The sequence below is a fragment of the Anas platyrhynchos genome, chromosome 15 (genome assembly GCF_047663525.1).
Source record: "Anas platyrhynchos isolate ZD024472 breed Pekin duck chromosome 15, IASCAAS_PekinDuck_T2T, whole genome shotgun sequence".
Lineage (NCBI taxonomy): Eukaryota > Metazoa > Chordata > Aves > Anseriformes > Anatidae > Anas > Anas platyrhynchos.
Window position 1 is genome coordinate 15647479 of NC_092601.1, and position 16299 is coordinate 15663777.

Genomic DNA, 16299 nt, shown 5'->3' on the forward strand with positions numbered 1-16299 from the left:
GCAGCAGTTTGCATGGGCTGGAAGTCCTGGAGAGGAGCACGCATTGTTTGCACAGGGCTGGTTCTGCTTGTACGTGTTGTTCATGTAACACTGGGGCGGCATCCAAACAGAACCTTCACCTTTTTGCTGCTATAAAGGGACGAAGGCACGTGAAGAAGGTGCTGTCTTGAACAACGCGCCTCTGGCAGACACTCAAAATGCCAGTGTTAACACAAAAAAAGTGACCTTGGATGTGATGTGGTGGTTCACTGTGCTTGCCTACTTGACTCTATCACGAGCAGACAGCCTGTCAAAAAGGAGGAAAAAAAAAAAAAAAAAAAAAAAGAGCAGAAGCTGGCTGCCAGGCTTGACTCAAACGTTCCTTACACCCACTAAATAAAGCAAAGCTGAGCTCAGCCACCTCGCTGCCAACCTCGCAGGCTGAGAGGAGCGAGCAGGACGGACGCTCACTCCTGTTGTCACACACCCATTTCCCTCATCCGCTGAAAAAATATAAATATATATATATATGTAAAAAAAAAACAGCCGCTGGGGAGGCACGAGCCGGAGCAGCGGCGCCTCACGGCCCTAAGGGGGCGCAGCGAGCAACGGCCGAGCCCGGCGCGCACGCGCGCGGCCGTTGGGGAGCGCGGGCACGCGGGAGCGGAAAAAAAAAAATCCCCTCCCTCAGGGGGGCGCACGCGCGCGGCCGTTAGCGGAGCGCGGGCACGCGCGGTAACGTCCCGCTAGGGCTCGCGCGCTGCGCGCGGCTCCTCGGCGCCCTTTCCCGCCCCGCGCGGCCGCCGCCCAATCAGCGGGCGGGCTGGGGGCAGAGCCAACGAGGGGTGGAGCGGGAGCGTTAGGGGAGGCTGCGGGCAGGTCCCGCCGGGCAGGCGGGCGGTGAGGAGGGGCGGCTTCGTCCTCCTCCTCCTCGCCTGTGGAAAGCTGTGTTAAAATGTCCCCCCCACACCAAGTCCTGACAGTTCCACACACCCGTCCCCTCCCTCAGCGGAGGATGTGCCCCCACACAGCCCCGTTTAGGTGTAGGGCAGGGGAAGGTGGGCTGAGGCGCGGCCGCGAGCTGCGCGCTGAGGGGCTGAGGGAGGGGAGCGGGGCGGGGACGCCGAGGTGGGCGCCCGGCTGGGTGGGTGAGGGAGAGAGGGTGGGCGCCGAGCCTGGGCTGGAAGGGGCGAGAAAAGTTCAGGCTGCTCTTCGGGGGAGGAAGCTGGCAGGATTTTTGTTTGATCAACTTGGAGCCTAGGTGCTTTGTTTTGCACTTGGCGTTTCTCCGGGGTGCTCCTCGCAGCCCTTCTTTTTGATGCGGGGGGGAGGGCATCTCGCACGAAACTTTTACGGAAGGCGGGACTGAAACAATACCCGGTGCATTGTTTGAACGTTAAAACCTTCGGCGCTTGCTGCCTTTTTTTTTTTTTTTTTGGGTACGGTTTTATTGCCGCCGCCGCTGCCGTTGTGGCAAGCGCGTTCCCTCTTGTGTTTACAGCCTCTGTGCGGGAGAGACGCTCGGAGGAAGGAGCAGGATCCCCGGGCTGCGTAAACAAGGAGAGCAGGAGCCCAGCCGGGCGAAGCTGGGAGGATTTCACCTTGTTGCTGCTTGTTTCGGGAGATTTTGCCTCCCCCCGCACCGCAGACCATCCAGCGGAGGGTTTCATTCCTCGCTGCGTCCGCGGCCGGCCAGAAGCGAAACGCTCTCCGTGTTAGAGGTGATTTTTTTATTTTATTTTATTTTTTTTTGTCGCGGTCTCCCAGCGAGAAAGAAACCGGCACCGGTCTGCGAGGAGGAGGAGGGAAACGCGACCAACTGAGGTTTTCCCTACCTCCGGCTGAGAGTTGAAGTGACACCGCCGCTGGCCTGTGGCTGGCGGGCTGCACGGCTGGAGCCGCGGCCAGAGCCGCCCCAGTTACCTGCTCGAGGACCCTTCAAAGCCTTCTGTTGACGGTGGAGATTTGTATCCAGAGGAAAATCGGATTACTATAAACTATGCAGAGCTTTGCGGGGATATCTGGAGACTACTCTGTCTGCATGGCTAATCTTGAAATTGTCTGAAATAAATCCTTAGCACAAGGAATAGAGATACTTTCAATTAGCTTTTTTTTTTTTCCTTGGTGCTCCCCCTCTCTCCCCCCCCCCCCCCCCCTCCCCCAGAACAAGAATTTAACACTTTCACAGCAAGGTTTTGCGGGAGAATGGGACACATGCCGGAAAACTCATCACGCTTCATGAATATCACAGGGGTAACAGTTTCCGTCATCCTTGCGGTATGAAAGGTACTCTGGATCGTCTGCTGGTGGCTAACATGGATCAGGCTTTCTCTGTGTCTGTTACAAATGTGCTGAAGGATCCGGATTTACTGAAATACTGACGCCAATAAACTTGCTCCCTCTGTGTTGAAGGCATTGGATGTGACAGCGCAGAGAAACATGTGTTTCACATTTCTGACTGGTTGTTTTGGCGCAATCAATACCTCCACAAGAAACATTGACTTAGGTGGCGACTGTAATACAGTGAGGCACACAGAGTGCTGCCTTCGGGTTGCATGCAAAGTGAGCACAAATCAAAGAGTCCTCGGTTGCCGTGACGTGGGGGCTTCTGCTCCCCCAAAACTCCGGGGCAAAGGCAGCTGGCGATGTTCCCAACCCACCAAAGAGAGCCCGGCCTCGGGGTGCGGAATGAGCAATGACCAAAGCCCTGTCAGGAGTGGCAGGCAGTCGGGTCCGTTGGGGATCAGTGAGGCAATAATGGTTGAAAGAAAGGTGGATCGTGAAATTATTGCCCGGAGGAATAGCAGGAGAGATGGAATGATGATGAAGTTAAACTTCTGTTTCTTCTTCTGTCGGGGATGGTGGGCGTTTCTGTTGCTTCAGCTCCACATGTTGCAAGCACTGGCACAAGGTACGGCTAGAGACGTTTTTGTTTATAGAAATGCTGCATCTGCCTTCTAATAGGGAAGAAATCTCGCTAGGGTAAAGATATACTATTTTACTTCATCCCTGTCAGAGGCAAACTGCAGGATTTGCACAGAGCTGATTTCATGTAGGAATGGTCATTCATTATACACAATCCTGTCTTTATGGAGCAGGGATTTGCAAACTGTACCTACATGTTTCCCTTTCTCATCCTCCCTTCTTTCTCCTATCCCCATCTCCCACAGAGAATCAAAAGCCTTATCAGGACCAAGTCTGCATTTTTATTTACTTAAATAAGTCTGTCATGTCAGTTCATTTTCATTTAGGCAGCAGAAGAGTTAACTGCTGGTTGTGTGCGTTTAAAAGCACTGTGCACTGGGATAAGTTATTAGGAGAAGGGGACTCATAAATCCGCCGACTAGAACTAAATCAAGCATGTAAAAGGAATTCTTTAAGCATATGAGGACTATTCTATGTGAACCTCGGTTTGAGCATTGTTCGTTTCTTTTGGATTGCCAAGTAACATTTACCCGAGACAAAAACTGCAATTGATTCGGATCTGAGCATTTCCACATCAGAGATCCTTACAGTCAAATGAGTCACTTGTAAATGAAGGGTCAGAGTCCACCAATAGACTCTAAATATCAAGTGTCAGTCACTTTGCATGTAAATTCTCAAAAAATCACCAAATGTAGCTTAATTCTTAATAATCCTTTGACAGAGTAAACAATAAATGGCAGGCAGAAGCATTACAGTTCGCTGCGCAAAATAACATGCTGAACAAACGCAGCTTTCACTTTCTTCACTGGGCTGAGTTTTATTGCAGTGTGCATTGTCTGGCAGAAGTGGTATGTGTCGTACAGTGCTGAACTGTATCGTGTGGGACGATGAGTTAGTTATTAAAAGCGGAAGTTAATACTCTCCGAAGGGGAATGCTTTTTGTGCTTTAGTTCTTTGTTTCTGAGTATTTCATAGGGAACAACAGTGCATTCAGTTTTAATAACTGGATGGGCTCATGAGTTGAGGAAGAGAGGTTACAGAGCCAAGTCTGCTCTAGTTTGTCTGCTCAGGGCTTACTATTGCACCTTCTGAAAGTTTGGAGCCGCAGGATACAGAAGAATTTTGAGCCAGTGTTTAATAATGGACTCCACCCTCATAAACCTTGTTCAGTGCTTTGTTTATGCTGTCATTCCCATTCCCAAACTACTTATGCTGAGGCCTGCAAGCCCTAACAGGGTATTGTTATTTTGAAACAGGACATACCTGAAATAATTCTCCCTGCAAATTAAAATTCACATAACTTTTTTGTTGCCTTTGGTAGTTGTTGTTGATAGATGCCAACATGATGCTTCATTCTGGAAAACAAATGCTGATTATTCTTGGTGTTTACGTTAAAAATGCAAAAAAAATGTAATTTAAGCCAGTTTTAAGGGCAAGTGATTCAGAAATCAATGTGGATGTCATGTAAAACAGTTCTTTATGGTTTAGTAGTAAACTAGCCATCATGTTGGATTAAAAAGTGAGTTGAAACTTTTGTTTAACGCAAACTATGAAGAAATATTTCAATAGCATATTTCAGATTACTAAGCATTTGCAGCATTATGAGTTTTAGGTCCTGTATGTCTTGAGGAGTTATGTGGTGGTCACAAACTGTTCTAAAGAAAACTCGTAACACCAGTTTAACCCACCAGTAAATAGGAAGGGAGGGAAGGTGGAAAGAGTTAAGATACAATATTTCTGAGAAATATGGGTGTAGATAAAGGTATGGAGTTTAGAAGACACTAAACAATGAAAGAAAAGAAAACAAGTATATGTTTCTGCATAATATAGTGCAGAAAATGTATCTTACAGTTAGTCTTTTAAAAATTCTTTGACAGATAACCAACGTGGAGGTCTTAATGCAGAGTGCTTCTATGAGGTTTTCAGAAAATCTGTGTTAATTTATAACTCACAGTTCTTTTGGCTTTTTGAATTCTAATGGATTCTAATACACCCATCATTTGTATGCCAAAATTTACTTTGGAGATAAGATGACATTTTTATAAAAGACCTTCATGAAAATAGACATTCAGCCACAAAAAACTTTGATGGAATGATGTGGTCATATGCATGACAGAATAACATGACTCCAATCTCTTTATGTGATAAAGAAATGAATGTTCTAAATATATGGGGCTTGGCTATTTTGATGAATTATAATACTGTGCTATAACCAGCTAATGTTTCTGTAATAACTACTTAAGCATTAAAGAAATAAATATTTCAGGCATACTGAAATATAGGTTCTAAATTCAGAGGAAACAGATTAAATAGTCATTGAGATTAAGTGTGTTATACTGTAAAGTGAATGGAATAAAGTATTTTCAACTGCAACAGGTGGTTTGAGAATTATCTAGACTTGGAATCATCATCCGTGTACAAGAAGATCTGGAGGTGAACTGTAGGTAGAACCACTTGTAAATTCATTTTTTACTTGTTTTTTTCAGCTTTCCATCTTCTCTGAGAGCTGTGTTAAACAGTTATAAGGATTTGCAGGATTATGTTTTCCTTTTCCAAGTAAATTTAATTGTTATGAATCATGCATTGTTTTACTGTACTGCATAATCAAGCATTTTCTTCAAAGCTGAGTATTGTTGGTGCAGACCTGCTCATCATGGAAGTGATTTTCTGGTGGAAGAAGCTGAGGAATGACAAATGCTGTGGCCTGTCCCATGAATATAGCGGTGGGAGTACCAATCTAGGCTGTTTTGGTGGCAGATCTGAGTAGGCATCCATGCAGACTGTGCATGTTTCACGCTACTTAGCATCCCAGTCTGTGAATGTGAAGGTTGTCTGGCAAACTAGCATGTGAGAGTCTGAAAATTGGTGTACATTTCTTTGCTTATTTAGTTCTCCGTGTTAGTTAGCCTCTGCCTGATGCCCCTCTCCATGGCAATTTTGTTAAATTTGAGTATTAGGTGCCAATTAGCCTTAAGTCATTGTGTGTCATCAACTAGCGATGAGGTGCTAATTGATATCCACCAGCATTATCAAATCAGAATTTGCAAGGTGATGGCAGAGGTGAAATATTTCAACACAGTAACTAACTAATACTATTCTGCAGTGACCTCTATCTCAGTAGTGCTAGGTTACTCTACGTGCATCTTAATGGAGTTAAGTACCTTCCCAACATCTTACTTCTGTCAAAGAATTAATACTTAGAAAATGTGCTTCTTTTGGATTGATGGCTGTAGTTCAGAATGATCTTAAAATAGATAAAACCAATGCATAGCTTTAAGTTTCTCCGGTAGGAGATGGTATCTTTAAATATTAAGAAAGAGAAGCTTGTCTGAATTTTCTTAGTTTAACAGCAGTGGAAATGTAATCTTTTTATGCCACTTGGTGAAATCTATAATTCAGCATTCTACAAGGACCTGAACGCGTATTTAAGGTGGTATTGATATCCGTTGTGCTTTGACAGAAGCAGTGATGTGAAAGGCAGTAGAAAATGTTTCTGGGGCCCAGCTTTTCGAATTCAAATATTTGATCTTCTGTAACTTATAAATATGCTAAGTGTAGGAAGTATTTTCAAGCAAATTTCCAACTGCATTTGATGTGCAGAGAAGATAAGCAACCTGCACAGAGTTTTTAGCTGTTGGAAGGACAGAGAGTTTCATGTGAAGGCGATACTTACTGAAGAATGAAAAAGCGTTATGAATTAAATGTTGAATGGTGCATTTCTAATTGAAAGAGATTCTGGTACTGTTTTTTGGACACTCATTAATGTATACTGGATTTACTTGTATTCCCTTTCTTCAGAAGAACGTATTAAATGTGTGCTAGTTTTTTAACAGGTAATTTTTTTGTGTATATAATTATAATAATAAAAAATGGATTTGAAGGAGGTGTTACAGGCCAAGTATATGTAGGAGCAGGATGGAGAGAGTAGGCTTTTTCTGTGGTCTTATCATCCAACTTTTAACTCTACTGTGGTAGATCTAAGTTTGCTCTCTATCCTTATTTTTGCCGAAAAATGACTTAATCTACTTCCTAAAGCAAATTCAAACATACTTGTTAACATTTAAAATACAGTGTTTCAGATGATTTCATAAGACTGCACCGTTGCAGTGCTATTAGCGGGGCAGGAAACCATATCTAATAGGTGTTTATCAGTGTGTTTTCCGTGTATTATCAGAAGATACTTAGACCAGTGATGACCTAGGGACAGAGGGAAGTTGTGGCAGTTCAGTCTCAGAGTTTTGCAGTGCAACTTTCACATCACTTAAGAAAAAGGGAAGGGAATCTGCTATGCCCATAGCTCGTTGCCTTTGAAAGGTTATTCTGGAAAGTTCTGCCATCTCAGTGGAGTACTTGTCTATTCTGAATAACAGAGATAAATATTGGCTAATATTTTAAAGATTATCTGGCTGATTAAACAAACCACGGAAATGTTAATAAGCAATCTTAAAATGAATTATTATGAATCTGTGTGAAGGGCTTGGGCTTTGGGATGTCTCAGGATGTTTTTCTGTTTGTCTGTTTCTTCTACTGTTCTTACCAACACAATCTTCAAGGCACTGTTGATGAACATAAAAGATTTTCAACCATTTACCAACTTTGTATATAGTTTTACCTGAAGCTGTGTACGTTCTGAAGGGACTGGTTACTTGGTTCACTGGGGCCTTTTTGTTGTAATGAGTCTGTGGGCAGGCTGAAGGCAATTAGATTCCACATGGAGCAAAATCCTGCTCCTGCTGAGCATATTGCAGAAAGAGCTTTTTCTACTGTATATGCTGAAATCCTTTGCATATATAATATGTATTTAAATACTTTTTATGAACAAATTGATGATTTGTGGTCTTCAAAATGTTTTTTTTTTTTTTCTTGAAGTTATATCAACTAGATTAATTTTCAGAAAGAGTTGCTCAGAGATTAGAACGTGCCAGAGCTAAGATAGCAAGTGCATCTTTAATCTTAATTTCTTATGTGTGAGCATTATGATTAACTTTAAACTGATACATAATATTTTACAGCCTACCTTAGAACTAAGATTGAATAGTGCTCACTGATCAATTTTTCAGTATTTTGTTTTCTTGTCAGTGCTTGGACCCATCTTTCGTTTACTTCAAATCTTTTAAGTTCCACACAATGAGACTTTTGTGTGGACGAAAGGAAGAACTCTTAGCAGCTATAACATTGCATTGGATTAGACTACTTAGAGTTTTTACAGCTGGAAAGCAGGTGATTGGTGAGAGTTGGTTTCTATGTGTGAGTGACTAAGGAGTGAGTATTTTCTAGTGAATAAAGACACTTCTCTCCACGTGCCTCAAAGATGACCCTTCACCAGCCATACAGATCAAGCAGAACAAAAATATAACTCCGTGAAAGGTCTGTTCCTGAAGAAGTTGGGGCTCCTGGAATTCTTTCTGCCTGTGGCGATGTTGGTCTTCTTACAGAGTAGTTGAGACAATTTCATATTTTTTGTTCCCTAGGAAATAATACTTTCCTAACTCTGATAAGTAGTCAAGTGGTTACACACATAGCCAAGTTCACTTTTGCAGATGTGTAGTAGTTGGCACGCTTTTGTATGGGAGGCATATTGTTTTCTCAGTTTATTGGTTATGAATGGGTATTAAATAGATGAGTTTTTTAATTTTTTTTTCACTTAACTAAAACTTTCGGATTCCTCATGGACATGGTCTTTGAAATGCCAGAACCCTGGAATTTCAGTGGTTCTACAGGGATTAGATAATGTAGCATTTACAGGTCTGAGTTCAAGGGTTTACATGGTTGAGGAGGGAAGAACCTTTTATTTTAACATACATACTGGCTTTATTACTTTTAAACTATTATGGCTGTTTTTGTAAGATCTAGGAATGGGTTGCCTGGGTAGGTGGTGGAGTCACCGTCCCTGGGGGTGTTTAAGGAAAGATTGGATATGCTTGGGGACATGGTTTAGTGAGTGATGTTGGTAGGAGGGAGATGGTTGGACCAGATGATCTTGGAGGTCTTTTCCAACCTTTATGAATCTATGAATGCAGTGTTTAATTAATTATGCATTATACAGATGCTTGGCTTGTAGGCATACATGGTATTTGCATACTGTACCTTGAGTGTTAGTGTTTTTGGTTTGCTTAAAGTTATTTTTTTGTTTTGCTCTTGCTCCAAAAAATAATAATCCTGTTACTACAATATATAGTAGTCTGCAGCTAATCATATGTTTTCTCTGTGAAATGCCCTGTAATACAACTGGCACCCTCAGTAATACTGAAAATGTAGGCTTTGATAGGGTACGTGTTTGTAAGGCTAATTTTCAGTTGTTTTGGCTCCCTGAACTAACTGAAACTGGGGTCACAAAAGCATCAGGGATGTGAAAGAGGTGATGGGAACGTGTGGTCAGGGGCATGATCCTGGCAGCCATCACTAAAATGAGTTTAAATTGTTAGAGAGCTTTCAGGTTGAGACAAAATGCAAGGGAATATGCACAGCCTAACTTACAAACATTTGGAGGCTGGTGTTCCTGGATAGGAAGTAGAAAGGTTAGTGCCTTTAGAGGGGTAGTTTGGAAGACTTAACATAGGGTTTCTTCTCTGAAAGACACTTAAGGGAGTTTCTATTAGAGGGAAGCTTATCAGGTAAAGTTAGGCAATGTGAATATTCCCCTTAGCCCCCTTACATTTAAATTCTTGAAACCTAAAAGGGGAATAATGTATTTTTTTCCTCTGTCTCATCTACTAAAGTTGCAAATTCCACAGGTATTACTTGTTAACATTGGTATCAAATATGCAGATTCAGCAGGTGAAAATGATGATACGAGCTCCAACAACTGATAAAATGAAATCTTTAACATCACTTTATGCAAAATGTGGAAGTGGATTGTACAATCTTATGGTATGTCACAGCATAGAGATAAGTTCTGAAGTGTCATTCTTGATAAATGATAAAGCATTTGTGGGATTTAGGCAGATAACTTGAATCTTTAATCCCGTTTTTCACATTTCCATGCTCTATTGCAGCAGCCTGAAGAGAAAGTTGATTCTGGTAGATAAATCATTGTCCCTTAGGTCTATTTAAACCACTTTATGGCCTTTCAAGCAATAAGCCATATATTTTTTTAATAAACTTCTAGGTCTAACAAGTTATCTAGAAAATAATTTGTTGGGTATAGCCTTCTTGGACCAGAAAGTAGACAGTAATGATACATAGCTCCAGTACACGTTGCTTAAGTGGTCCCACATTGATTCCAGGATGAAATTGAAGAGTTCTTAACTCATTATTACACAAAAACATCAGAAGATCTGGTAGATGCTACTTCCAATCTCATTTTCATATTTATCTAACTCCGTATACGTTGTGGCTTTGATGAGTGCTTTTGGCATTGAGTTTATAGGAAGCCTGCTCAGCAGCATTACTGCCTCTGAAGGGAAGTACTAAGAGAATAATGAAACTGTAATTCAAATATGTCTAACATTTAGACATATAGAAAAATACATTTCTTTATACTGGACTGTTTGCTCGTCTAATGTTTGCATCTAATACAGAGTTGGTAGAACACAATCATTGTTATCTTGTGCGTTGGTGAGCATCCCTTCTTTCTTACTTCTTATCTTTAAGGAAGTGCAAAGTACAGTCATGACTAAGTAGTTCTGAAATAACTAAATGGTATACAGTGATTGGAAAATAAATGCGTAGCACTATGGCATAGCTGCATTTCAAAGATAATGCTTTCATTGTAACACGAAATGAATGGCAAGTGACACAGTGCTGTAGTATTGAAGTGGGTAGGAGGAGGGAAGGAAATTACCTCACGGCATTTCTAAATGGGGGTACTGCTTGTTGTGTTTTTAAGTTTTCTGGAATCTGCGTGTGTAGAGGTACTACTGACCTTTCTTGCAGATTGTTTGGGGCTGTTTTCTTTCCTTCAGCATCAGAGGTTAACTGATTCTAACCTATCACGCTAACATAATATTTGTAAAATAGCGCCCTGGTGTTTTCTTCCCTGCTGTACTCCTTGCTTAGGAGAAACTCTTTGTCCATCAGCAAATATGGCCTTTAAACTCTGTGAGCACGCTTTTTTCTTCTATGATACGCACAGAAACTTTACCGTTGCTTAGTTGATAATGCTCTGGAAACACTGCTGTTCATACTGATGAGCACTGTCTAATTGCTCATGTGTATGCCCATCTGTGTCCCTTGCTGTTCTCCTCTGTTTGCTTTATCTTTCTGTCCCAGGTTGATATAACCTCTACCACAATGTAGTTCGGGTCTCTGGTTATTGTATTAGTTACTGTAACACATGTAATGCCTACTGCTAGTAAATGACTGAGGTGATAGTTTAAAATCCTCTTTTTTATTTGTGAAATGTAGAACAGATTCCTTAGTTATCCTCTAACTGGCCACAAAATAGGTTTTCTAGGACACTCTTAATGTCTGAAGCAGGGCTTTTATTGTGCTAGAAGACCTTATTCACAACAGGTAACCAGAAAGACTAAGATTTTCAAAAGTGTTAGGTAAGACTAAGAGACAAAAGATCAAGAATAGTAACTCCCGTATTTTGCCTTATGTTATTTTTAATACTAAGAAGTTAGTTGCCTTTTCTTGTTGTTTTGTTTTTGTTTTGCGTTGTTTTGTTTTGTTTCTGAAGAGGGAGTAACTGAAGATACTTCAAAAAAAACTTTTTTAATATATGCCACTTCAAACAGCAGATTTTAAGGCAAATGCTACTAATTTCCCATTTTCCATTAAAAATATATTTTGCAAACATAATTGGTTACTTATCAATAGCAACGTCAAATGTGTCTCAGATGCAGAAAAATCATGGATAATTGTTAAATTCATTTCCTGAATCAGCATGTGCAACCATCATGTTAAGAATATATTTTAAGAGAAACTAATGTTCTTTACAGATGTCTTAAGCTCTTTTATTTCTTTTTTAAGTTCTGTGCTGTCTTCTCTCTGGGAGAGTTTGCAAGACTCTTGGCTTTTATGAACTACTCCTGAGAGGTCTGTGCTTTCTGCTCTTGAAAAGAATACATGTATTTTATTTAAAAACTTCCTGAAATTTGTAGGCTGAGAGAAAGTGTTTCCTTTTCACAGAGCCTAAGTGTGCTAGTGCTGGTTATCCCTAAAACAAGACTAAAATTCTACTTTTAAACTGTTTTGTTCATTGCCATGGGAGACTAGATTAAATGATTTTGCCCTAGCTCAAACAGCAAAACAGGCTTATTAGTACCCAGTGTCTTTATTTCAGGTTCCCCTATACCTGTGTCAATATCAAGCTTTCTCACATATTCATTACATATGATTTATTAATAGCTTTTAATTGGTAAAATATTTATACATATTTTTTTCTGAATATTCAGTTGAGAATTGAGAGCAAAATCATGTCAAACTCAAAAGTTTTAAGTGCTGGGAGTTCACTGCTACATTCACCATGTAAATATATCATGATTAAAATAAGATGCCTGGTCAATTCCATTCAAGTATAATTTTCATCTTTTTTTTTTTTTTATTTTTTTTTTTTTATTCTGGATTAAGGTTTGTCTTCTGCTACCTAGAATCTGAACAGACATTCTTATGGCACACTAGCCAGTAAAAGTCTGCTACGCTAACTGTTGTACTTGGTAAATTTGAAAATTAATTGCAGAAATCCAGACAAGATCTAAAATTTAAAATTTTGACAGTTTTAAATTGTTGGTGTTATACTATCTAAACAACAGCAACAACCAAACAAAAAATAGTGGGTTAGCTAGTGAGAAAATGTAATATGACTCTGCAACTGGACAATCCTAATCTCTTGGGCAGAGATGAATACTTTTATCTGTAACAATGCAGAATTGAAGCTTGATGCCTGCAAAATAGCTTTCACCAACAAATGTGTTATCACTTTCAGCCTAAATGCTCTTTGACTGAATAGAGATAAAACAGTTTTTTCATTTTTTAATGCATTTGACATTATTCTGAATACATCTATTTTAATATTTCCTTTCTATAGACAATTTCCTCTGTACGTTGGCAGACAGTGAGGAGACACAAACACAACTAAAACAGGCATATGTCACGGTGAAATGAAAACCTGCCAGCAGAGGAAGCTGTTGGCAGAGGGAGCTTCCAAAATTACTTCAGGTGCTTTCCCCTAAATGGCTGAGTGCAGAAGGGCTCAGTGCAATGAAGATACTCTTTGGTCTAGGCTCTACTCTCACTGAGGTGCGACTAAGTAGGATTTTGTTTGCATTGTCCTTTGAATGCTTAGTTTCATTTGTGATAGCTATTAAATGAAGGATGTCCTTTGGAGAGCAAACAGGAGTTATTTTTCTGCACTTACAAATGATAAAATACAAAAGATTTCACCCAATGATAAGTACAGTAATAATGGGAAGTGATTTATCAATGTGAATTGTTGGCAGGTGAGTTGGGAGACAGTATTTTTAATCTTCTAATTTTGTTCTGTGTCTCCATTTCACTGCTGCCAATATACTTTTCAGTTTGGGAAGAACTTCTCCACAAGGGTGTATTCTGATCTCAGTGAAAGTTCCGTGCCCAGAAGTTTTCAACCATGTGCTCGTGTAGCTGGTTAACAACAAGACTGATCACTCTGAGTTAACTGCCACTTTGTGCTTGTGCAGTCTGGTCAAAAAGAGTTATTAGGTTAAGAAATGATCAATTATTAATTTCATTAGTTAATATCTGTCCTGATGGTTTAAAACAAGTGAGGTCATAGTGTTAATATTGTTTATTACAAATAAAGTGTTGATTATGTGTGGATTTTCACACTTTCATGTGAACAAATGCCTGGTTTGTTACAGGAATTCTAAATATCTTCCTGTAGAGCTACTGGGCTTTCTAACTACTCATAAGCCAGTTTTTGTGCAAATGTTCAGTGCAATGGAGTAAGCGTTACCTGTCACTTTATTAAAATTAATGGCATAGCTACCCATGTTTACTTGGAATTCATTGCAGCATGAAGTGAATAGGCATTGGTGCTTTGGTAAATTATGGCATGTTGCACATTTCTTAAAAGCAATTAGTGAGTGTTGGTGTTGGGCAAGTGCAGGGTATGTAGTTGTCACTAGCACTTGAATTTAGTAACATCCAAACCAGTGTGTTTACCAGGAGAGCTCTGTTTGAACTAGTAACATGTGCCAAAGACAGTGGATATTGTAGCACTTGGGGAAGAAAATGTTTGCTACTGTTCTATTTCAAGACAAGATGTTGTACTGTTTTAAGGACGTGACTGCCTAGACTGAAAGAGCTCCCAAAACCAGTATGGGAGACGCTAGATATAGATTTCCTATAATTCAGTCAAATCCTACATCCCACGTGAAAGGCAAATGTCGATTTCATACAAATTTGCAACTCTCAGTTGCTTTTCCAGATATCTAAGTCTCAGCTGCCTTGAGGTTCTGGAAAAGAGGCTACGTGCCAAATAAACTGTATGCATGCCTGCTAGGTCAGATGCTGCATTGAAGCAAATAAAACACAAGACGTAACTATTCAGAGCTCATGGTGTAAGCTGACAAGTAGAATGCACTGTATGTACGAAGAATTGTCCATAGTGATTGATATACCGGAATTTTCAAAGCCTTCAGTGTGTTCCAGACCTGTGAAGTCCTCTTACTGTTGCTGGTCAAAAGATCTTTTATTTTTTCTATTTTTTTTTATACAAAGTATTACTTCTACATAGAAAAAAAAGAAAGATTAAAATTTGCATGTTATTAGACATATTAGTGCTTTGCATAATTATGTTTTCCAAAATTTGATTTTAATGTATCTGCCCTGTTTTTAATAATTCTTTAATATTTATTCATTCCTTTTTTATCTGGTTATTATTTTTTTAATCTTTAATAATTCTTTTTTATCAGGTTATTTTAACATATCTAAAAGAATGTTTTGTGTCATTTGGCATTGAGTTAAATAACTGTACTCGTTTTTTTTTTTTCCCAGATTTTTTTTGGCTCCATGGCAATTCAGAACTATGACCTTCAGCATGGAGCATAAGATGGAAAATGTTGTCCTAATAATAATTTCCACCCATAATTCCTTCTCCCCTACTCAGTTGCCTTCACTTGATCCTCCAAATCCTTCTGACAGGAGCAAGGTAGTGATAAAGAAATGGGGAACAAAATAAATAAATAAATAACAATGTAGGTGAGATGCAGAAATGCTATGAATCTACATCCTTAACTTGTTCAACTAATAACATCTGTTTTCAAAAACTCAGTTTGGAGGCCTCCTCTTTTTGTTTGTGAGCTTTATTTATTTATTCATTTTATACCTTGTATATTGACAGAGAGAAACTGTGAAATTGTGTGATCTTAAATGGAGATCTTAAATCTCATAAATCTACATGGTGAAATGTAATAATGTTAGAGTCAAAGCACTTGTGGTTATTGAATTAGTTGTGCTTTTTCATATCACTCTGTGTAGTAGCTCTGTAAGAAACAAAGTGTTCAGATCTTTCAGACCTACTGTTTTTGAAGAAATAGCTAAATGCAACAGGTTTCAAGGTCTGAGTCCTTGGTAAAGGGGTGAACAATTGCCACTATGGCTCATTCATTAAGTGTGGTATTAAATTTGTGGGTAAAAAGTGAAGTGCATTATTACACTTCCATGTAGCACAGAATAGGTCTTAGTTTTGTTGTTGTTGGCTTTTTTTAGTTGTTTTTGTTTTCGGCTCATCTAGTACATGTCTACAGTATTTTAGGACTTGCACTAATCTACAACTGATTGCAATGAATCCTTTTGGTAGGAGGAAACTAATGACTATCAAACCTAATATCATAAAAAGAAAGGTTAAGCTTTCTGTGGCCTTGTTGAATATGATAAGTAATGTAATTTTACTAATAAAATAATGTGTATAAAAGTAGGTGATTTTAATTTAGGTAGTGTTCAGCAAAGCTTACATGTTAAAAATATTCTCCAGTGATTTTTACTTAATATATTGAAGGTTTTTATGCTTTAAATTTTTATGTTGCTATTATACTGTTCTTAATAGTTTTTGCTCTATGCATTTAAAAGCTTTGGTTGCATTGGGGCCGTTTTAAAACTTTTCTGGTAGAGTAATTAATATATACTATAGGGGTAACTAGTAAATACTGAAGTTACACAGATTAATCCTAATGAAGTTCTTTAATGTCAGTGTGTAAATTGTATTGCTCTTCTTAATGTCAGTCTAATCTTTTTTTTTTTTTTTTTGCACAGAAGCAAATGTGTTTCTTTGTGTGTGAAAAAGGATGTGCTTCAGCAGGTTGCAAGAACTGAGAAATTAGTCTATCCACTCATACGACTAGTGGGAAGTAATACCCATTAAACATAAAAAGTTTACATCATGAAGTACCTACGTATAAATACTTGTCTTTTGGGGTATATGTTTTTTCAGAAGTTCATAATAAAGTGAAGGAGTTATGTGTTGTTTGT

General features: G+C 39.4%; 1 protein-coding gene and 1 long non-coding RNA gene across 4 annotated transcripts in view; both read left to right on the forward strand.

Moving 5' to 3' along the window:
• The first annotated feature begins 846 nt into the window (after nt 1-846).
• The window catches only part of SDK1 (sidekick cell adhesion molecule 1), a 393854-nt gene continuing 378401 nt past the window's right edge, over nt 847-16299 (forward strand). Inside the window, exons 1-2 of one of the 3 annotated variants that reach the window (XM_038186854.2) lie at nt 847-1037; nt 1481-2890. In XM_038186854.2, coding sequence (XP_038042782.2) covers nt 2419-2890 — 472 coding nt within the window. In that variant the 5' untranslated portion in view covers nt 847-1037; nt 1481-2418. Of the gene's footprint in view, nt 1038-1121; nt 2891-16299 lie in introns of those variants that run through there. The other 2 variants (XM_072023631.1, XM_038186853.2) reach the window with 2 other exon arrangements.
• Nucleotides 2897-16209, forward strand: LOC106017275 (uncharacterized). Its single transcript, XR_005269512.2, has 3 exons — nt 2897-6056; nt 14827-14980; nt 16084-16209. It is a non-coding gene; the product is annotated as an uncharacterized lncRNA (long non-coding RNA).